At 46.4% G+C, this 23,364-nt stretch overlaps 1 protein-coding gene across 15 annotated transcripts in view; it reads right to left on the minus strand.

Moving 5' to 3' along the window:
* Window positions 1–23,364, minus strand: part of Kiaa2012 (KIAA2012 ortholog) — a 137,964-nt gene that overhangs the window by 54,549 nt on the left and 60,051 nt on the right. For 9 of the 15 annotated variants that reach the window (XM_076931842.1, XM_076931844.1, XM_076931843.1 and 6 more), the window contains 2 exons: window positions 10,951–11,088; window positions 150–222 (listed from right to left, as the gene is read on the minus strand). In XM_076931842.1, the coding sequence (XP_076787957.1) occupies window positions 150–222; window positions 10,951–11,088 (211 nt within the window). The remainder of the gene's footprint in view (window positions 1–149; window positions 223–10,950; window positions 11,089–23,364) is intronic. The other 6 variants (XM_076931853.1, XM_076931850.1, XM_076931855.1 and 3 more) reach the window with 1 other exon arrangement.

Genomic DNA, 23,364 nt, shown 5'->3' on the forward strand with positions numbered 1-23,364 from the left:
ATTTGCAGACAATCAGAGCGCTCTGCTTCTAGCTCCCAGTTCACCCTTGAAGGGAAATGGAAAGGCTTCTCTGTTAATGGGTGGGACAGCACCGAGTTCTACCTGGGCAGTCACAGTGATAGTGTACATAAATCGCCAGCTGACTCTACCTTGGCTGTCTTCGGCATTTCCTCTGAGGAGTCCTCCTGGTTCTTCATGAGAGTCAAGTTCATCCCCACGTTCCTATTGGGTTTACACAAAGGAGAATAATGAGACAAAATAAATGCAAACTCCCCTCTGTCCCTGCCCTTAGGATAAAATGGATTGAAGTGTACCTAGTCGTCTCCCTCACCTCCTTTTTTCTTAGTGGTGCTGGGAATTTTATTATTATTATTATTATTATTATTATTATTATTATTATTATTATTATCATCATCATCATTGGATTTTTGAGACGGTGTCATTATGTAGCCCTGGCTGTCCTGGAACTCACTCTGCAGAACTGGCTGAACTCACAAAGATTCAACTGCCTCTGTCTCCAGAGTGCTGGGATTAAAGGCCTGTGCCACCAGTGCCCCGTGCTGCTGGAGACTATAATCAGGATGTCTTCCCGTGCCATGCAAGCTCTGCTGCAGAGCTACCACCCCAGCCTGTCTTCTCTGTCAGCTTCTTTCAGCTTGAGTGTCCAGAGATCAGCTTTAGGAGCCAGGTGGGCAGGGCCACGCAGAACACTGTGGCGCTTTAGTCCCACTCATCTCCATGCTGCCTTGCTTATCGATGCCTGGCACCGTTGTGATGTCTACTGAGAGAAGGGAAAACGGATGTCACAGGCTAAGGCCAGCTGCTGGGAGGGTGATGAGTATCTCTGGGAACTCTAGAGCTGGCAGGAGAGAAGGGGGAAGGTTGGGGAGGAGTCACAGTCTCCAAGGCAGGGTAAGGATTTCATCCTTTATCTTGATAACAGATATAGATGTCACTGAAGTAAAGCAGGGAAGGCAAAGGGTCAGCCTGGCCTTTGGTGGCGTTCCCAGGATTACCACGGGTTGGGTTTGCTCTCCCATTTGATAGCCTCCTTCTTCCCGCCTTCCCCGAGTCACATGAGTGATTTCACTGTCCAGAAATCCCCCTCACAGAGCTATTGGATCTCAGCTGCCGCTCACCAGAATCATTTGAAGAGTTAAAGAAATCCAAACCAGCCAAACAAAAAAGCAGGATCTTACACCGAACAAAATCGGACTCTGTGGGGTAGTGGGCTTTAAGGGGTCTTGTTCCATCACGCAGTTGGATCAAGAACCCTTGTCCTCTAGCAACTGAAGAGCAGCTACAAAAAGCTATAGCAGGTGGAGAAGGCGAGGGAGGAGAGACCCTGTGCTGCTAAACGAGGTTGATCCCACCCTTTGCCTCAGCCTTTAACGAGATTACATTCAGTGATACAGCTGTGTAGAAAGAATCCCTGTGCATTGTGTGGATGCATCACCTGTCAATAAAAAGCTGATGGCCAATGAGCTGAGGCAGGATCAGAAGGTGGGACGTTCAGTAGAAAGATTGGGATTCTGGGATAGTCAAGACAGCAGAGAGCTTCCCCCCAAACTCTGAGGAAGACAGTAGCGTGAAACTGAGGAGAGATGACCAATCACATGGCAGGACGTAGACTGAGGAGAGGTGACCAATCACATGGCAGGACGTGGAATTAAATCAGCTGGATAACTGAGTTGGGAATGATCCAAAGCTTTTGCCCTAGGCAATTCTTCATAATACTTCAGTCTTACAGTCATTATTTCGTGAACTTGGGTGCAGGTGGCAAAGCCCATGGTTACAGCTGGATTGAGCCACTGCAAGCTGCGTGTTGTGGAAGTCCCTCCAACAGTCCCACCCTTCAGTGGGCACTTGTCCACTGGTTATCAAATTGCCCACGCTGGGAAGAGAAAATTTCTCGTTTGCTAAGGCAGTGGTTCTCAATCTGCGTTGTGACTCCTTTGGCAATTGAACAACTCTTTGACAGGGTTGCTCGCCTATGACCATCAAAAAACACAGATATTTACATTAAAATTCACAAGAGTGGCAAATTACAGTTATGAAGTAGCCGTGAAATAATTTTATAGTTGGAGTCACTACAACATGAGGAACTGTATTTCAGGGTCGCAGCGTTAGCAAGGCTGACAAACGCCGTACTAAGGCTTTCTGCTCAGTACCCCTCTGTTTTTTCTTCACCTGCTGGCTTTGTCCTGGGTTTCTTTCTTGCTGGCCTAGCTCTTAGGGCTGTCGAGATCCGCTGACATGAAATGCTAAAGGGGCCAATAACTGTTCTTCCTTTGGATTTCTCAGATGTGCCCAGTATAGTAAAAATAAAATAAAAATAAAAAAGTAAAAATAAAAAAAAAGTCCCCAAATAAGAGAAAGGCTAAAAAACCAAAACCCAACCAAACAAAAGCCACCCAAACATGGAAAAGTCCAAACCAGACCAAACACTGCACAAAACCCTTCCTCACTCATTATAAACCACGGAGTTAGAAAACTAAAAAGGTATCAGTTTTTGCCTCCTTGTTTATAACGCCTTTCAATCTATCAAGAAATTGGATGGAAAGAGAGAAACGAGCTTCTTGTATTGAAAGAATTTCAAATGCAGAAAAATGGCTGGTCTCAATAACATGCATCCCTTTTCCTGCAGAGGTGAGGCATATTCTTCCCATTTCCTTTTTTTGGGGGGGTGGGGTGGGGAGGGGAGTTTCGAGACAGGGTTTCTCTGTATAGCCCTGGCTGTCCTGGAACTCACTCTGTAGACCAGGCTGTCCTGGAACTCAGAAATCCAGCTGCCTCTGCCTCCCAAGTGCTGAGATTAAAGGCGTGTGCCACCACTGCCAGGCTTATTCTTCCCATTTCTGAGATGGGAAGACGGAGGCAGGGAGAGTCAGTGATCTGGGAACTCTTCAAGCGAATCCTTTTAGAGAAACCAACTTACTTTTAAATTCAGTTCATTTAGATATTGAGAAGCACCAAGACTCTGTCTTTTTCTTTTCTTTTTAAACACATGAGCACACATGTGAAACAATGTACCTAAAGCCATTCGTTTGCTGTCATAGGTTGGAAACAGCCCACATGGCCTATCAGCTGGATTTGGTAATTACGGTAATTTAGGGAGAACAAGGTAACTGAGTTGACACAGAACTCCAAGAAACCTAAGAGTGGCTGAGCAGTGGTGGCACACACTTTTAATCCCAGCACTTGGGAGGCAGAGGCAGGCAGATGTTTGAGTTTGAGGCCAGCCTGGTCTACAAAGTGAGTTCCAGGACAGCCAGAGGTATGCAGAGAAACCCTGTCTTGAAAAACCAAATCAAACCAAACCGGAACCCGAACCCGAACCCGGTCCCGAACCGGAACTCGGACCCAAATCCGAACCCAAACCAACCAACCAACCAACCAACCAACCAACCAACCAACCAAAACCCAAAACGAGAGAGAGAGAGAGAGAGAGAGAGAGAGAGAGAGAGAGAGAGAGAAAAGAAATCTAAGAGTACGACTTCAAACAATGTGTAGTCGCACACCTAATTTCCATGAAATCCAGTTTTCTATTTATCTGTTTGCTTTGCATTTTACACAGCGAGGGCACACAGGGCCAGGCATGGTGGCACATGCCTGTAATCTAAGTACTCCGGAGGTAACACCAGAAGGTCAAAGTTATCCTTAGCTGCACAGTGGGTGTGAAGCCACCATCGCCATCAGCCCCCAGGAAAAAATTAAAAGCCTTTTCCGTGCATTTCAGATTCAAAACTTGAACTGAAAACTAAAACCAATCCTGGCACAGGAGGCTAACCCAGAGAAGCTCGGCCTCCCAGGCTGTAACAGCGCTAAACTTCCATTACTGTGACAAAGACTGGGAAAGACAATTTGAAGGGAGAAAAGATAGGGCTTCCCAGTTTTTAAGGAGTCAGTGCGCTGTGGCAGAAAGGCATGGGGCAGAACAGTTCACATCACTGCGGCCAGGGACAGAATCCTGCGCGCCTGCGCTCTCAGTGGCTCACGCCTTTCCCTTTTTCATTTCATCTGGACCCTTAGCCTATGGATGGTGCCACCCACACCAGGGCAGGCTTTTCCTACTTTAGTTAATCCTCCCTGGGAATGTCCTTATAGACACACTGGAGGTAACCTTTACTCATCTCCTAGGCTCTTCTCCATTCAACGAAGTTAATTTGAGATTAACCACCACAGCTTTCTGTGCGACCCTGCCTGAAAAACTCCAAGCCAAGAGCTGGGGGTGCAGCTTAGTGGTAGAGCCCTAAACTAGCATGCAAGGCCCCAGGTTCGATCTCCAATACTACCAAACCCAGACAGACAGCAACAAAATACAAAAATGAAATCACTAAGCAAGATGATCAAAACACAAGTACACACACACACACACACACACACACACACACACACGTTTCTGATTTTGGAATATTTCATACAAATAGTGAGATATCCTGGGAACAAGACTCAAATGTACATACAAAATTCATTTATGTCTCAGATATGTTTTACGAACACAGCCGGAGGATAATTTTACACAACATTTTTGTTTTGGTTTGGTTTTTTCGAGACAGGGTTGCTCTGTATAGCCCTGGCTGTCCTGTATCCCACTCTGGAGACCAGGCTGGCCTTGAACTCAGAAATCCGCCTGCCTCTGCCTCCCAAGTGCTGGGATTAAAGGCGTGCGCCACCACCGCCTGGCTTTACACAACATTTTTCAAGTGCATTTTTACTGGGACTTCTCCTAGAGCTTAGATGTAGAATTTTCTATTTATGGCATTTTTCCCCCATTATCCAAAAATTTTCTGATTTGGGAGCATCTCATCTCAGATTTCACATTTTGGGACTGTAGATACTCATCTTGTTGAGTGAGCAAAACAGATGAAAATTCACATCCCAGCTCTGTTAGGCTGGCTAAGTCATTTGCTTGTCTCTGTTACTTCAGCAAATGACAGTTGTTGACATTTATCTGCCATGTGCCAAGTACTGTGCTGGGGACTGGGGACACAAAGTTGCGGATCTATTTGTAGTAAGCTCACTTGCTGGTAGGAAAATTTCAAGAAACCTCACAAGGAACCTGTTGTTAAGACAGAGTGTAAATGTTGTGACAGATTGTAACAGGTTTCCTCAGGACCTCAAGGGAGGTGAAGCTAAATTAGGCCAGGAGGTTTGTTTACCAGTAGGGATAGTGTGAAGTCTTGCAGGAGTAGGAAGGCTGGGCAATTCCAAGCAGAGGGGGCAGCCTGTGTTTGTGAGGGTGGAGCCTGGAGGCTGCAATGGCAGGCGGTGTAAATTGGATAGAGGCCACGTCTTGCATGGAACAATTTAGAGTTTTAGAAAAACTGAATTTGTTATACTTTTCTACTTGTAAAAAAAATACAACTTCAAAGACTGGAAAGACTTCAATGGAACAGTCTATATGGCTATGGTAAGGATTTTCAGGCAAACCGGTGCTAGCTAGCACTGTATTTAGAAAGAGCGATGACAGCGGTGTGGAATTAGCGGTGGATGACAGGGTGGGAAGCGTTTAGAATAACAAACACTGTAAACTCCCAGGCAATTCTGGGACAGTGTGTGAGGCAGTTCCCAGTGACACACAAGCCAGTAGAGTCCAAAGCTGACTCTCAAGACCTAGCTGCTGCCCTTGTGACCTCCACACCAGGAGCCACCTAACGCCTGAGGGCTCAGTTCTCAATACTTATCCTTGGAAAACCTCCAGCAGCCTAGACCTCCACCCTCAGGCTGGGCACTCACTCTATCTGGTGGGCATGGTGCTTCAATGCCCGACCAACATGAGGCTTCTCCAGGCCACCACAAGTCGGGGAGTGTGGGATACAGAAGGAAGAAGGGGGCTTCTGTCTTTCTCCACTTGCCTTGTTACTCGTCTCTGGACCTCTGTAAGTAACACAGAGAGCTGGGCAGGGTGGTAAACACTTAAGTCCCAGTACATGAGAGGTGGAGGCAGGAGGATCAGAAATTCAAGGCCAACCTCAGCTATATAGTTCAAGGTTAACCTGTACTACAAAGGACCTTGTTAAGAAATAAAGATGTCAGATACTATGTAAAGGTTCCCCAAATGTTCAACTTGGAAAATACGTTTGAAAATTCTGTGTACCATGACATTTGATACCCAAAAAGCAGTCTCTTTAATTTTGGGGGTGCACATTCCTTCCATAGAGGTCAGAGGACAACTCCAGGGGGTCAGTTCTCTTTCCCACTGTGTGGATCCCGGGGGTCAAGCTCAACTTGTTAGGCTTGGTAGCAGATGCTTTTACCCACTGAGCCCTCTCTCTCTGTAAAGTTGTTTTCGTGTATGGCGATTTTGCCAGAATGTATGACTGTATAAATGCGTGCAGTGTCCCCAGGAGCCAGAAGAGAGCATCAGATACCCTAGAGCTGGAGTTGCACATGGGTGTTAACCACCATGTGGGTTCTGGGAATTGTACCCAGGTCCCTGGAAGAGCATCCAGTGCTCTCACCCTCAGAGCCAGAGCCAGAGATCTTGTCAGCTCATATTTCAGCATCCACCTTTCTCTCTCTCTCTCTCTCTCTCCCCCTCCCTTCCTTTCTTTCTTTCTTTCTTTCTTTCTTTCTTTCTTTCTTTCTTTCCTTCCTTCCTTCCTTCCTTCCTTCCTTCCTTCCTTCCTTCTTTCCTTTCCTTCCATCCTTCCTTCCTTCCTTCCTTCCTTCCTTCTCTTCTTTCTTTCTTTCTTTCTTTCTTTCTTTCTTTCTTTCTTTCTTTCTCAAGATGAGGTTTCTCTGTGTAGTCAGCTATCCTAGAACTTGCTCTGTTGACTAGGCTGTCCTTGAACTCACAGAGATCCACCTGCCTCTGCCTCCTGATTGCACCACTACCTCCCAGCTCTTTCAACACTTTCTAATAATAGAAAAGCAATCACCCCTGTACCCCGCCACACACACACCTTGCCCTACTTTCTTAAAACATGCTAGAGATTGAAACTCAGATTCTCTAACTTGAGCAGCAAGACTCTCCAACGTCAGTCTCTTGTCTGACAGTTCCAACCTCTAAAGTAGTCCGATTTTTCTGGCCTTTTACAGACTCTAGGGTCTGGGATGCAGCTCAGTGATAAAACACTTGCCCAGCATGCACACAGGCCTGACTCTGATTTCCAGCACTGCAAAACAATGGTACAAACAAAACTGTCTCAAGGGCCAGGCATGGTGGTGCATGCCTTCAATCCCATTGTTTGGGAGGCAGGCAGATCTCTGCAGTTCCAGGCAGGCAGTGCTAAGTAAAAACAAACAAACAAACAAACAAACAAACAAACCTAATAAGAAGAAGTAGAAATAATAAGGGGGCCGGTGAGAAGGATCAGCAGTTAGGTCATATTTTGCCAAGCTTGGGGACCTGAGTATGATCCCCAGGATCCACATGGTAGAAGGGGAGAACTGACTGAAAAGTTGTCGTCCTCTGCCCTGTATATTTTGTGGTGGGTGCAGCCTGTGTGCACACACACACATATATACACACACTCCACATACTACACACATACTCCACACACACACACACTCCACACACACACTCCACACATACACACTTCACACACACACACACACACACACACACACACACACACACACACCCCAAATAAATAAATGTAATAAAAAAATGCTTAAATGAAACAAAAACCCTATTCTTTTTTAAAATAAAAAAATTAACTTATGAAAATCATAAAGTATTTTGTGGATACTTTTGAAATAATTATCAAATTGCTGCTCCTTCTCAGGTTCTGAGGCAAAGAGCAAAGATGTGAAATTGAACTCTTTACAGAAGCAGAACAGAGAGACCTACAGCACTATGTAGCCTTTCCTCCCAGCTGTCTGTGTGTCAGCCATGCTGTGGGGGTCTCTGTGGACCTCAGTGTTTTCAGTGAGGGGATCTGAATATCCGCTGGAAAGGCAGGTGGGAAGTTTAAACAAGGTTCAATGAGTCAGGGGTGGGGCCTTAGCAGGGACCAGTTAGTGTTCCTTGCTCCCCTGGGTTGAGTCTGTTACAGCAGTGAATGTGTTTATAAAACTGTTGTTTTGTGTAATTCTCACCTCCTGGTTGAGAAGCAGGTGTGGAGAGACTTTTTATCATTTCCATTTTGCAGAGAGGAAATGGTGTTTCCCCGAGTGTGGGATGGCCACGTGGGATCAGTGACTTGCCAGCGACTGGCTTGACACCTTAATCTTACTCCTCATCCTGGTCTTGCTTCCTTCTCTTTGGGAAGCCAACAGCTGCCGTCCTAAATGTATTTCCTGGCACTATCATCCAAACTTCATGCATTTGATGCATCTCGAGCTTGGCCTGCAGTCTCTCTGAACCATCCCTGTCAAGCTAACAAAGCACATTGAAATGACTCTTAGGCCTTACCTTATAGGGTAGTGGTCTCCATCTTTGGACAGTGTCTTAAGCCAGGCCTTATTTTCTTGTTACTCTCATTGGATTCACAGAAGCACTCTCTGATGTGACTATAGCAGGCACTAGCAGGAATCCTCTGGGTGATGGGGTGGACCTGCCTATGTGAACACAGCCTGGGCCAGCTTAGCTTTTTAGTACTGGTGGGGGCTGCTCTGACTCCACGCCTGGTTGGCTCTTGGGCTTATGTTCAGTCACTTTGAGCTTGAGAACTGCATTTGCTAACAGCTGCAGCAGCTGTGGGGTTGAAGCTTCTTATCTAGTCTTTCTATCCTCTGGATGGAGCACGGATGACCCTTTAGGTCAGCGCACAGTATAACTACATTCTGCACACATCTAGATTAGACTTTCAAAATTCCCCACTTTGAATTCTGTGCTTTTTCAGTTGCTCCATACACACAGTCTTACAATGGTCACCTTAGACAAACAACGTCTTTGCTTATTTGTTATGGTTAGCATTCCCCCCACTCTCCCTGACCCCCCCCACCCCCGCACTATCCTGGAATAGGTCAGGGATCTTGATCTTTTTTTTTTCTTTCAGTGTGCTGGAGATGGAACCTAGAACCTTGCGCATGCTAGGCAAGTACTCTCCAGTTGAGCTACGGCCCCAGCCTATCTCAGTCGATTTTGTTCATAGACATAGCCTAGACACTCAGAAGGCACCAAGCACATAGTAGGCACTCACAATGTTAATTAAACAAATGGATAAACAGCGATCAATATTGATGATACAAACACTGCTTCAGAAGGTACCAGCCATAATTCTTTAACCTCTAAGGCAAACACAAAACTGTTGCTAAGAAGAAAGGGGATCATTTGAAGCTGGGCATGGTGGGCACACCCTTTTAATGCCAGCACTCTGGAGTTGGCCAGGTAGGTCTCCGGATTTGAGGCCAGCCTGGTCTACAGAGTGAGTTCCAGAACAGCCAGGGCTACACAGAGAAACCCTGTCTTGAGAGAAAATAGAATAGGGATTTCATTAACGTAAGTTAACAGCCTGGTAACCTTTGTTTTCTATGCTTATAGCATACATCTCTTGTCCAGAAAGCATCTTCCTGGAAGACATGCTTCTCTTCCCCACTGTCACTGTTTGTGGATCCAGGCTAGACCAGTGGGTTTTAGAACATCTGATCTATCTGGGTGGTGGTGGTGCACGCCTACAATCCCAGCACTTGGGAGGCAGAGGCAGGCAGATTTCTGAGTTCGAGGCCAGCCTGGGGCTATGCAGAGAAACCCTGTCTCAAAAAAACAAAAAGAACATCTGATCTAAGCTGGATCTTTTAGTTCTGGAATGACTCTAGGAGAGAAAGTCAGTAGCCATCTTACCGCTAACACAAGAGCCTAGGATGAAGCTTAGGAAAGCTATAGAGATAAATAGATTTGCGGTCAACTTATAGGTTTTTGTTTTTTGTTTTGGAAACGGGGTCTCTTGTGGTCAAGGGTGGCATAGAATTCCCTATGTAGCTGAAACTGATGTTAAACTCCTGATCCCCCTGCCTCTGCTTCCCAACTGTTAGCTAAGATTCTAAGCATGTGAACATCACTAACTATTTGCATGAGCCTTAGTCAAAGTCCCACCTTGCAGAATGAGCTCAGAGAAGCCCACAGAAGCATGGCCTGAGAATTCTGGATTAGCTGAGGTTAGGACACTGGTCCTTATGACATTCCCAGTTCCTGGCAGTCCCCACAACACTAGATAGCATGTCCTCATGAGTTCTCAAGTGTTTGTCCTCTCCTGTGTCTGTCTTTCCTTGTCACTTGTTACCAGAGGTTTGGGATGGTGTCTGCTAGGGTAGTGTGGAAGACCTGAAGTCCTTCATGCCCATCTTGGTTCTGTTCTTGGTCAGTTTCTTTGACTCTGTGGCCACTTTACTCTAAAGAGGGCAAAGAAGATGCTGGGAAAGGGCCTTCATCTAAGGAGCTACAGGATGAAAAGGGTGGGCCGACTTATGGAGCAGCTGTGAAGCACCATCCATGGGCCAGGGCTGTGCCACATGCTGCAGTGGGAGGGAGCAGAGCAAAGAAGGATCCATGACATCCTCACCTCAGGAGTGCTCAATGCCCTTAGCCAGAAGCGAAGCTGAGCTTGGGAGATCTGAACTGTTAGAGAACAGAAGACCAGAGCCAATATCCCAGAGAGAATCCACAGCTTACTGAAATAATTAACCCAAGAACCAGTGTATTTAGGAACATCACTCTACCAGGTTATAGGGGTAAACAGTAGCAATTACGCTAGCTACAGAGAAAATGAACCCTATTTACCTGTTTTATGAGGCAGTTCAAAGTTATCCTTTTTCTCTCTGTTCTACTGTCCCCCACTACCTAAACCTGACACCCAACTGGTTTGTCCCTGATGGCTGGCTGGGATTACTGTCCTAATTTGTTCTTTCTTCATCTGCTACAACCTGCCTATTTTCTGTCCTTTCTGATAAAGTAAGAGCGCAGAGGGACTTCTGAGCTGTTTTTGTAGCATGCAGAAGTGTATTAACCAGCACTCCTGTGTATGTGTCTATGAACCCCCTGTCTTCTCAGTGTGAGATCACCTTCAGGAACGGCATCATGTCGATGTGCAGCTTGCGTGTGTAAAATTCTTTTTCGTTTGAACATATCAGCCCTTTATTTATACAACTTTGAGGCTCTCCCGTCTTCTGAGCTGCTGCCTCCAAGGACTGTGGGGCTCCCTGTGAGAGGCAGAAAGCCCGACTTTCAGAGGAACGATACGCAGGGCAACAAGAGCTGGTCCAAACCCCTAATATTTATAAAAAGCATTTTTTTTTCATCATGGCAACACTAATAGCAACATCTATTTTTTACTGTTGAAGACACCAGGGACGCATACATGTAGAGAACAATCAGACTAGCTAATAGGATCCAGAGACGTGGGGAAATAGACCTTCCCGGGGTGGTAATTATTTCATTTACCTCTCACAGCAACCCTGGGAGGCAAGTCTGGCTGCCCCCACATCACAGATCAGGAAACCAACGTGCCCAAAGCCATGTAGATGACATTTGGAAGAGTTAAGACCATGGTCCAAAACAAGACTCTTTTTTTTCTTTCATTTTTTGGTAACAGTCTCTCACTATGTAGCCCAAACAGGCTTCAAACACTCCAAAAGTATTGGGGTTGGTGATAGGCTAGCAACTCCATATCTTTTTAAAATGTGATTTAAAAAAAAAAAATCCCCATAACTCCCGTGAACGGTCATCAAGCCTGTCTTGCAATAACGTACAATTGTGGCAAGAGTTGGACTTATTTGCAAGCTAAGATGCATTTGCTGTGTTGGGAAGAGCGATTTGAACAAATGTGGCAGAGAGGAAAGGAGGAATGGACCAAGACAGGAGTCTGGAGGCCCCAGGGGCTCTATGATCTCTTGGACCACACTCTCTGTGGTCACCAAAATGAGCAAATGGTGTCACATTTCAGAGCACTGAAGGTTTAATCTGAAGCGGCCTTCCAGCCCTTGCCTCCCACTACAACCTGATTGATCTAAGTGGAAATGACCACACCCTTCCTCAAAGGCCATTGCCCATGGAATGAAGGGAGGCCAACCATCTTACGATGTTTATGAGGCCCTTCTTCTTGCCTGATGCTGGTCTATTTGGCTTCTTTCCGTCATTCAAACAAGTATTTATTGGGTGTCTTTTTCATGTAAGCAGAGTAGGTAGAGGCAGTGCAGTGAGGACGATATCTGCACCCTCGTGAAGAGCACACTGAAGTCTGCAGACAGGGAAGAATAACGATGGAGGCCATGCCAGAATAGGATTCATCCTCCATCTGAAGAAAAAGCAGCAGAAGGGCATTGAGGGGCTGCTGAGGATGGAGGGGGTAGCACGATTTTAGGCAGGGGCATGGAGTGTTTTCATTGCTATAGGAAAGCCAAGGACTGAGGACTCCTATCAACACGAGGTGTTCCTGGAGCAGGGCTGTCACAGGCTGGGCTCTGCTGGGAACCCCCATTTCACTTCTGCCTCCTCTTCATCCTCAGGTCTGGTTTGTCTGCATCCTTGTGAACTCCCAGAGGACCAGGCACTCTCAGCCACAGCCTGCAAGGATGGTGAGGGCTGTACAGTTTCTTCTGCACTAGCACCAGTGCACAGTGAGCTCCCTGAGGGCAGGGGCCAAGGCTGTCTTGTTCCCTGGTCCCAGAAGGCCTGGCTCCGAGACTGGGGATGTATGCACAGCTAGTCCTCGTACGGTTTACTGAGCTGAAGAGCAGGAATGGAGGGGTGATGAACACCAGAGGCAGCTAGGTGTCCAGATCACCCTACTTCAGAAAGAGAGGTGACAAGAAGCAACCTTCACAGATGTTCCTTGACCTCCATAGACCTGACCTTCCGTGGCACTGCTCCCTCATTTGCAAAGAGAACAGTTATTTATTTGTGTGTGTGTGTCAATTTGCTGGGGTCACATACATTAATGTGCTATGAGATTACCCTGGGTGGGAATTTGATCAGTTCCATATTTTCTAGGAGACTAACTCTCAAATGTCTGTCTCTCCTGGCAGCCATAAACCATCCCTCCCATAACACTTATATTATTCGTAAGCATTTATGAGGAATTAACAGTCGGTGAGTCCTCACGCGTGGCAGCCACTCCAACGAACAACCGCATCCATTTCCTTTGTTTTGAAACATGCCTCAAGAAAAAAGGTTTTTCTGGAAAAAAAAATATTTTTGAGACAGGGTTTCTCTGTGTAGTTCTGGCTGTCCTGGAACTCACTCTGTAGACCAGGCTGGCCTTGAACTCAGAAATCTGCCTGCTTCTGCCTCCCAAATGCTGGGATTAAAGGCGTGCGCCACCACTGCCTGGCTCTGGAAAAATATTTATCTAAATTGTTGTCATCCGGACATAAATCTGTTCAGTTTCTCAAGCAGAGATTTCTCTTGCCTCTCTTCTTGCTCCAGTGAAAGCTTCAAGTGGTTCAAGCTAGATCAGACGGGATTCAAACCATCCAGCCTCACGGTCCTTCATGAATCACTGGATGGAGAAGGACCTCAGAGACATCTGAGAGAAATTGCTTCATTATCAACAAAAGAGTTTGTGTTGGGGTAAAGGGCAGGGGCTTGGCCAAGACTAGGTCTAATGGCTGCAGTTACTGCAACTCCTATGTGGAGTCAAGGGCTTTGAGAAAAGTCTCCACACCTCTTGACTCATGAGTCTTTTTCTCTAAGAGTTCCCTTGACCGATCTGTTCCTCTCTCTGTTATGTAAGAGCCATCAGTTGTCGAATGATGGGATGCTGTCAGAAGCACTGTTGTTGTTGTTGATGATGATGATGGTGATGATGGTGATGGCTATGATGATGATGTTCAAGTGGTTCTGCAAATGTAGGATAGTAAAAAAGAGGCTGGGAGTAAAGATGATTAAACATATAAAGCTGGTTCTGAGAGATGAAAGAGGGAGAAAAAGTCAGAGAGCTAGGAGCAGAAAAGTAGGCCATGTGTTTGGGTGGTTTGTGTCTGTTCATCAGATGGGTATTTATAGTGGCCACCTTGTGCCGGACAAGCCAGCATGGGTCAGCAGGTGATTTTAGCTGGTGACTCATCTATGAAGACATTGTAATAGTAACAGACTGGCAACTGATGAGGGGCAGTTGGAGATATGCCTTGGGGCAATCACCGGGGACCTCTCTGAGGAGGTAACAGTGGAGTCCGCACTGGGTGGCAAGGAACTGCCAGCCTGGAGCAGACCCTGTCTTTCCCAGTCAGTACAGCCTGTATCTCCATGGGCTGATGAGTCTGAGGTCAAACTCAGGCAGGGGCTGTTTGAAAAGGCAAGTAGAGTCCTTGCTTTGCAGGCCAGCTCTGCTCCAGCCTTCTGGGCTCTGTCTTGACCCTGTGAACTCCTCTTTGTGTTTGCAGGGTACAGCAGTCAAAACTGGTGCTTGCAGCTCTAGGGTATATTGGGAGCGCAGCATAAAGAGAAACCCAGGGTCACCTTCTCTAAAAATCAGGAAGGAGGGGAAAACCCAGGGCTCCGTAGAAGGGAAAGAGGTGGGGGCAGGGCTGGAAGGAAGCAGAGGCCCAAAGTGGTTTTCCTTTTTCATGTGCACACTTCGGTGGAAATGATTTAGAACGGATGGAACAGTGACATATTTCAGAGAGAGAGAGAGAAAAAAAAAATCACAACTCAACCAGCCCCTTTCCCTAAGTTGTACTGTAAATATTTGAGTATTTTGGGGTTCCGCTAAAAACACCTGGGAGCCTTTCTCTGCAGTAACTGAAACAATAAAGACGGATGAGTTAGTCCGGTGGAGCTGATTTGAATTGCACAGAAGGCGTTGCGCAAGGGCTTGGCATTTAAACAGTTATCTGACATTTAAAAGGAGACGACTGTTAATGAATTCAAGAGCTAATCTTATACTCTGACAGAGTGAGCCATGGAAAATCCAGGATTATTATCTTGCTCTAAACAGAATGCGATTCGTTGAGCTATCAACAGAAGGGAGCAATTGGCTGCATACAGATACCCATAGGAACACATGAGCCACACCGAAAGGGGACGCTCATTAAAATTAAGTAAATAGCTTATCATTTCCTTAGGTACTCTCTGGTTGTAATATCTGAACGGTAGACTCAGGGAGAACAACCCCCTAGTCATTTCTCCTCCTCCCTCGAGATTTCTTAAAGTGTCACAAGTAGCGCTCTACAAACAGACCTTTGGGTATCTCACTTGAAAATGACACTCTGAACCCAAACAGCTACGTCTCTCCACCCATGAGTCCCACAGAGCCACCCAAGACAAGGATCTGTCCCGCGGGGCCTCCTCCTGATGTCTCCCACTCCTTTCTAATTGGGGTTCCCCACCTTTGTAGCAGCCGCTTAATGGCTCCCACAGGAGCTCCTGTCCCTCATTAAGTAGGCTGCAACACTCTGGCCGTCTAACCGCCTCACCTCCCACGCAGCTCACAGCTCCACTCTGCCTGAGAGCCAGTTGCCAAAAGTCTCTGGGAACCTGTGGGCAAGCCGAGCTTTGGGGAAAGAACAGGAGGAAGGGAGGGAGAGCCTGGAGAGCCAAGATTTGAAGGGTGTTGGGGAAACACACCCCACCATTATCTTAATGCATGGGAGGAGGGGCGGAGCGGTGGAGATGCCTTTGTTGAAACCCTGTGGAATCCTTTAAGTTGTCCCGCCAAACCTTTGTGCACCCGGGGCATTTGTCCCCTCCTTTGAGCAAACAAAAGCAAGAGTCCTGACCACCACATCCCCCTCCATGGCTTTAAGCCTACTATCCTTCGGGAGCTTTGAACCCTGGTGGGGAAGGGAGACAGAGAAAGTCAGAGAACGGCTGGGATTTGAATCCCTCGAACCCCCACAACCAGATCCTGAGAGTGGGAACTGCAGTTGAAAGAGCCTGACCTTCTAGGGCCTAGCTGCTTCTTCCTTTGGCAGCCTATGGTACTAAAAAGCGGTAGAGTTGGGATCAGGGGCGGGGCTGGGTCGCCCTTGGAAGTCTGCGGTCTCCTGGTGATCTGGATTCTCCAAAAGAGCAATCTGTGAGGGCTGCCATCACTGCAGACACTGCCAACTACCCCCACCCCCGACCCCGCCCCAACCACCCCGAGTGCCTCTTCTACCCGTCTCTGTTCAGGTCTCGCCTGCCTGGGAGAGGAGAGCAGTCTCATACACAGAAGGCCCCAGAGGGCCGGGAAGATCCTGTCTCAAACCCCCAGCCTCCCAGGGGGGGACAAAGGGTCTGAGCCTACAGCTTGTTTCCGTCCATCATCCTTGTACTCAGTATTCTCACTGGGACGTGGCTCGTGGCTTCATCCCACTCTGCTCCCTGAGGTCTCACTGCTTTGCGTGCGTGTGTGCGTGTGCGTGCCTGGCAACATGGAGTGGGACTTTTCAGGAGCAGTGGGCAGGCTGGAGACACTTGGCCTTTAGGCATTACAGGGGTTCCTTTTTTCCTTCTGTTAGAAATTTTGGCCCCCAGCACTTTTTTCTCCTCTTCCTTTTTGGAGATGGGGGTCTCATATATCTCAGGCTGTCTTTGAATTCCCTTCATAGCTGAAGATGAACTTGAACTTCTGCTTCTCTTACATCTGCTTCCTGAGCCACCACGCCAGTTTCTGCAGTGGTAAGGATCGAACCCAGGATTTCAAGCACAGTAGGCAAGCAAGGTTCTCCAGCTGGGGGCTATACCCAAGCCCTTCGCCTACTTTTTCATACCTCAAGTCTGTGACAGTGGTTGGCATTCTCCTCAGTGCTTATGAAATTAGCTCACTAGCTACTATACCTTGGTCTAAGAAAGAGAAAGCCAGCAATTCTAGTCCTTACCTTTGTGGGGGCTAATTTGGTGCTTTTTTTTTTTTTTTCTTTTTTCTTTTTTTCCTAAGTCACCAAGTTTCTGTGCCTCAGTTTCTCGACCTACATAAAAGTGGTCACTTCATTGTTCTCAAGATTTTCAGTAGTGAACCACAGGGCACTTTAGCTCCAGGCCCTCCATTATCTGGAAGCAAATCTTATCCAGGAATTCTAATTGATATTGTCCTCAATTTAATTAAGTGCTCTGTTGACACAACACAATCTTTGTTTATCTGGCTTAGCTGGGGCTGGAGGAGAAAACTTTTCAGCCAAAAGCGAAATCTGCTCTATCCCTAGGGAGGTGGAGCTCAGTGTTTTCCATGAGGAGGCGTCTAGATGGGGCTTAGGCAGGAACCTCTCCTGAGTTTAGGTGATGACACATGGGTGTGCCTTGGACAGGAGATAGAAGGATGGGGGGAAGGGATGGAAACAGACACCCCTCTCCAGTTCCTTCTAACTCTGGGGTTTCTACCCCAACTCTGTTTTACTGGTGTGACCTCTCCACTTTGACAATCGACAGGGTACCTCAACTTGATTCCATTACAATTAGAGTTATTTTAAATCCATCACTAGAGAAATAAAGTTACCCATGGTGCTTTGAGTCCCAGACTGGGCCGTAAAGCTTATCTACCCCATAATTTAGAAAGGCTGTGAAGTTGAACTGGCCCTAGTAATGCTGGGACAGGAGAGGGCTGGAGGAAGAGAACAAAAACTGTCCTCTTTGCTCTCCTGCCTCCTCCCCTCCACTGCCCCTTTTGTTCCCCTTTCTCCCCAACTTCTAAGTTTTCCGTGGCAGCATTTGCTCTGGGGTAGAGAGCCCCATGTGTTTATAGTCCCCAAACTACCCCTCCCCATAAGCTTCAAGTCCTATCTGGTAACAGCTTTCAAGACAGACAACAGGGGAGTAAAATAGCAATTCTAATCTATTGAGAGGCCTTCCTGTGCTGTGTAAATTCTACGGTTTCATGTAATCCTTGCAGGACCCCAGAGGGTAAATGCTCTTTTACACAGAAGGAAACTGAATCTCAGGTTAAGGAACCTGCCTCAAACCACAGCGCCAGGTAGCAAGAAGATGGGATCTAAACGTGGCTTTATGGGTTCCCCAATTTTCTGACGGGCCGCTGGGGGAGGGGCAGGTCACGTGTGAACAGGGTTTACATCCATTTCCTTGCATGTAAAATGGAGGCCAGAACTGTACCCACAATGGAGCTGTTCTAAAGACTGAAGGAGATAATCCTAAGTCCCTCCCATGAACTCCCACACCATCGGCTGCCATTACTTATAATTCAGAAAGACCCTCTCAAGATAATGGGGAGATAATTGTTCAAATTTGTGGGCAGGAGCATGGAGGTTTGCTGTATTATCATTCCCTTCACTTTACATGTGTCTGAAATTGTCCATCATAAATAGAAAAAAAAAAAAAAAAGAACAAGGCCTTAAGTAGGCAGGTATTATGTGTCACCAACAACCAAGAGATCAGTAAATACAGAATTGTTAGAATAATGATTGCCACATAAATCCAACACATAAAACTTTGGTTTTGTAATAAAAATAAAAAGTAAGCCCTTCTAGGAAATTGTCTTTGAACTGTCTAGGGAGTTTGGGAGTAGCCAGATTTGGGTAGACTTGGGCCAGAAAGGAATTTTGCTTAGGTCTTCAGAAATCCTTTGAATCAAGTTCCACAAACAAAGAAATATTTATAAAAATGAGAGAGGTGGAGAGGGTGAGGGGAAAGGGAGAGATGTTCCCTCCTCCTTTAATAGGAATTATAGAAGGTTAGTTGTTGGTGTCAACGCTAGAACTCCTCTTACAGCTTCATGAGGATCTCTGAGGAGAATGCCAAGAGACATCTCCAGATGTGCACATGACCAGGAGCTTTTCCAGAGCGGGAAAACCAACTCCTAATAGCCACCGGCATTCTGCAGCACTGAAAGCTGTGGGCAGTGTAGGACAGCAGTGGCTCAACTTTGTAACTGATATCGTGGAGGTGAAACATGGTCACCTCGGAGTCCTCCAGGGACTGTGGGCTCTCCCTATGAATTATGTATTTCTACGGACTCTGAGTTTTCTGTGACACAAACTATTCATGCAAATGGAGTATTTTTAGTGGTTTTCACGTGAGTTATGTGAGACAACAGAATATTAAGATAAATTAGGTTTAAAGCTTGGAACCTTAGCTAAAACATAAACCAGAAGACAAGTATGGGATGGCTCAGCAGGAGCTCGATTAAAAAAAAAAAAGGTTTTTTTCAAACCTCTGTGCAAAACACAGTGTGTCTACAGGTACATGTATGGGCTTATTGTCCAGAAGGAGGAAGGATAAAAGGAACATCAAATATCATGTCTGACACAGATGAGGCACAGATAGTCTTATTCCACCCAATTCCTATTATAGTCAGAATGACACAGGCTACCCTTTGAAATCCCCAAATGGTAAACTTAGCACATAAGATCAAATGCAAATTCATGCTACATAAACTCACGAAACCTAAGCTAGCTAGGTTTAGGTGAGGATAGATGGAAATAGAAATGGCTCTGTGGCACGAGGAAGAGGGCGCCATTCCAGTGTAAGAAGACTTTTAAAGCACTGCCAAAGTTCTAATCTCTACAAGGCAACAACAACAAAACCCCAGGCCAAAACCCCCAAGAAGCAGCAGGTGAAAAAGTGTCCTTGCCCTTTCTAAGCTGAAGTTGGTTTGAACAAAGGAAGGAAATGGAGTAAGGAAAAGATGGCTGAAGCTTGCTATCTGTCTGTCTGTCTGTCTATCTGTCTATCTATCTACCTATCCATCTAATACTTATCTATTCTATCTATCTATCTATCTGTCTGTCTGTCTGTCTGTCTGTCTGTCTATCTATCTACCTACTTATCTAATCTATCTATCTATCCATCTACCTACTTATCTAATCTATCTGTCTGTCTGTCTGTCTATTCTAGCTATCTGTCTGTCTGTCTATTCTATCTATCTATCTATCTATCTATCTATCTATCTATCTATCTATCTAAGACAGGGTCTCTCTCTCTCTGCATAGCTCTAGCTGTTCTAAAACTCACTGTGTAGACAAGGCTGGCCTTGAACGCAGAGAGATCCACCTGCTTTTGTCTCCCAGGTGCTGGGCTTAGAAGTGTGCATCACCAAGCCTGGCTGCTTTATTTTAAACAAAGGTGTGCAGCAATTCTTGGGAAATCTAGTTAAGGTTTGAGTTTATTCTTTGATATCCTACTGGCAACCTCTCTGGCTTCTCTGCGAACAAGAGCTTAGAGGCCCACTTGTCCCATCTTCATAGAACTGAGTGGACGAGGGACGTTCATACCCGAGATGCAAACTTGAGGTCCTTGACAGGTAAATGCTGAGATCCCTATTTACCAGCACAATGTCAGTGAGGTTAATGTTCAGTCTGCTAAGAGAACAGTGTTAAGAACTGCGGCTGCTGCCGCCCAGCTTACTGTGCATGAACTCCTGCTGGACATTGTGACTCCTGGGTCATTCTAGCTTCCCTTGGATATAATGTTCACTTTAAAAATTATTTATGGCTGGGCGGTGGTGGCACACGCCTTTAATCCCAGCACTTGGGAGGCAGAGGCAGGCGGATTTCTGAGTTCGAGGCCAGCCTGGTCTACAGAGTGAGTTCCAGGATAGCCAGGGCTACACAGAGAAACCCTGTCTCGAAAAACCAAAAAAAAAAAAAAAAAAAAAAAAAAAAAAAAAAAAAAAAAAAAAAAAAAAATTATCTGGGCATGGTAGTGAATTTCTCCAACCTCAGCGCTTTGGAAGCAAAGGCAAATCTGTGTGAGTCAGAGTGCATGCGGCATTGTCTATACAGTGAGACCCTGTCAAAAAAAATTAAGCTTATTTATTTATTTGGTTTTTTGATTTTTCCATTCAGGACGCTCAGTTTGGTTTTGAAGTAGATAACACCCCCCCCACCATCCCTCCCTCACCATCTCTACCCCCACCATCCCTCCCCCACTATCCCTCCCCCACCATCCCTCCCCCACCATCCCTTCCCCCACAACCATCCATCCCCCCCTCAGCCTCCAGGGTCCAGAGATTACATGAGTATGTCACTATCATCTTGAAAATTAACAAACTCTTTTTATCTTTCCTTTTTTATAGAATAAAGAAGAAGGTGGGAGGAGAAGAGAAACAACAAGCCCAGGGAAACGAAGTGAAGTCTGAACCCAGAGCGCCCTAATTTCGAGCTCCCTTACAGATGCTTAAGAACAAAACACAAAAACCAACAACCATACATGCAATCATGATTGACTTTTGATTTGCACTTTCAATATTCAATCAAACTGGATGTGATGGCATTTGCCTATAATTTCAGTGAGGTAAAGAATGGCCAGTCTGGGCTACATAGTCAGGCTCTGTCTCAAAAGCAGACAATAGTAACAACAAAAAAGAGAAAAGAAGGGAGGAGGAGGAAAAAAGAAGAGAATGAAGAGGAGGAGGGAAAAAAAGAGAGGGCGGATGGGTTCAGTTTGCTCTCCAGGGAACATTTAGCAATTCGTGGAAACACTTGGGTTGTCATAATAGTGTACACAGTGAGTGGAATCTGGGCAGCATTTTGCAATGCCCAGGCTGGCTCCTCCTCACTATCTGGAACCTTGATGTTGCCCAGTATTAAATCACAGATTCCAGGAAATCACATATCTCAGGTTGCCTCAGACTTGCTATGTGCTGGATGATTTTGTCTTTCTCAGCCTTACCTTCTGAGGGCTGGTATTGCAGGTGTGTCTGTGTCACTGTGCCTGGTTTTATGTGGTCCCAGGGATCAAATGCAGGGCCATGTGCATTCTAAGATAGTCCTCAACCAGATGAACTACATTCCACCCCCTAGTCTTCTGTGCCTCTGTGTGTGTGTGTGTGTGTGTGTGTGTGTGTATGTGTGTGTGGGCACGCGCACACGCATGCGCGCACGCATGCGCGCACGCAAGCTTGAAGCTTGTGTTTGTGTATGGGGTGGGGGTGGGGGAGAGTATTCCGGATCAGACCCAGGGCTTGCCTATGGTAGTCAAGCCCTGCTGCTAAACCATAGCTCACATTCTTGCCTATCACTATTATTTTAATATAAATTGTTTATGTCTTTTGCTTATGTTTCTAACTCTTTATTTTCCTTTTAAAAATGAAATGCAATCCCCACCGAGGATAGACGGTACTATTAACGTTAATGAAATGATTGCGTATTTTTATTTTTTTGACTGTCTCCTCTCTTACTGCACGGATGTATTAACATCTCCTTCTGAAACTTTCATTTACAATTTTAACATTCTTTCTAGGTGCTGGGCACCTCACCCTACCTCAAGCCTCTCTGCAGAGGCCCTGGGGAAGAGGAAAAGCATGCGCCTGCAATTGATGTCAGCGACCCGCAGAGGGAAGAGCAGTCCCGGGCTCTGAAGGCAGCCCAGGAACTAATTTCTCTTAATCAGTTGTAGGGCCCCAGGAGGACCCACAAGGCAGAAGGGGAAATAAATCTGAAGGTGAAAACCAAATTGTATGAGGAGCTGGAAAGACCTGTATTTTCAAAAGGGCACCATACCTTTAGGACTTAAGAGCTGGCACGGCTCCATCCCCGCACAGTTATTAATATGCAAAAAATGCCTTCATAAATACTTGATTCTGCTCACAGTGGGGAGGCCGTTCATTTGAAAGGGGAAATGGGAGCTTGGAGTTGAAACACGTCTGCTTGTCTCCTTTCTCTTTTTTCATCGCTCTTTTCATCTCCATGCTACTCCCCTTGTAGTCTCCTTCCCCCTATTTCTCTGACTTATCCCCTCTTCTAACTCCAAGGAAGTTGCTGATGGCAGCTGCGGCGCTCGTTTCACTGATGGACTTGGCTCTGAGGCCAGGAACCTCGGGCTAGGTGTAGGAGGGGTGCCTCGGGGCCTTTTCTTGGAAATGGTACTGGGAGGCTGGAGCCCCTCACGCTTCTGCTCCGGCTTCAGTGAGGCAGCCACTGAAGACTCAGAGCAGAGGTTTTTCAGTACTGCCGGGAGGGGGCGCACGGGGGCAGCCTCCGGACCCCAGGGCGGAACCAGGACAGCAATACCAGGCTTTCTTTCTCTCCCTCATACTTCCCAGTCTAGGCCTGTGACTTCTCTAAGGTCTGCTGTATCCAAAAGGTTCCACCGCTGGTATTCTCAGGTAAGCACTGTGACTTCAAACCAAACTAAACCAACAACAGCAGCAAATCAAACGTATTTTGTGTGAGTGAACTTACATGACCAAGCCCTCAAAGATGGCGGGAGGAGATGAGTCAGTAGGGATTAATAGAAAAGAAAGAAGGGCTTAATTGTTGCCGCTACTACTGTTGCTACATCGGCAGCTGGGACTGCTGCAAGTCGGTTTTGTGCTTCAGAACAAGAAAGGCCCTAGCAGAGGCAGGAAGGCTAGGGGTTGGGCCAGTGGCCCATCAAGGTAGGTAACTGAAGTTTGCTGGGTAGAAATTTGTTTCTAAATCCTTTCCAGATGCTTTATAGTAAACATAAAATTAGTCATTTATGTGGAGTAGGCTGAGGAAGCAGTTAAAATCCGAGGCAGTGATTAACCTAATAAAGGGCCCTGAGCCTCAAGAAGGAGGGGGAGGGGGGAGAGAGGCAAGAGGAAGTCCCTTGTACCCTACACCCCATTTTTCTTGGCTTGGGGG

Source organism: Arvicanthis niloticus, chromosome 3 (assembly GCF_011762505.2).
Source record: "Arvicanthis niloticus isolate mArvNil1 chromosome 3, mArvNil1.pat.X, whole genome shotgun sequence".
Lineage (NCBI taxonomy): Eukaryota > Metazoa > Chordata > Mammalia > Rodentia > Muridae > Arvicanthis > Arvicanthis niloticus.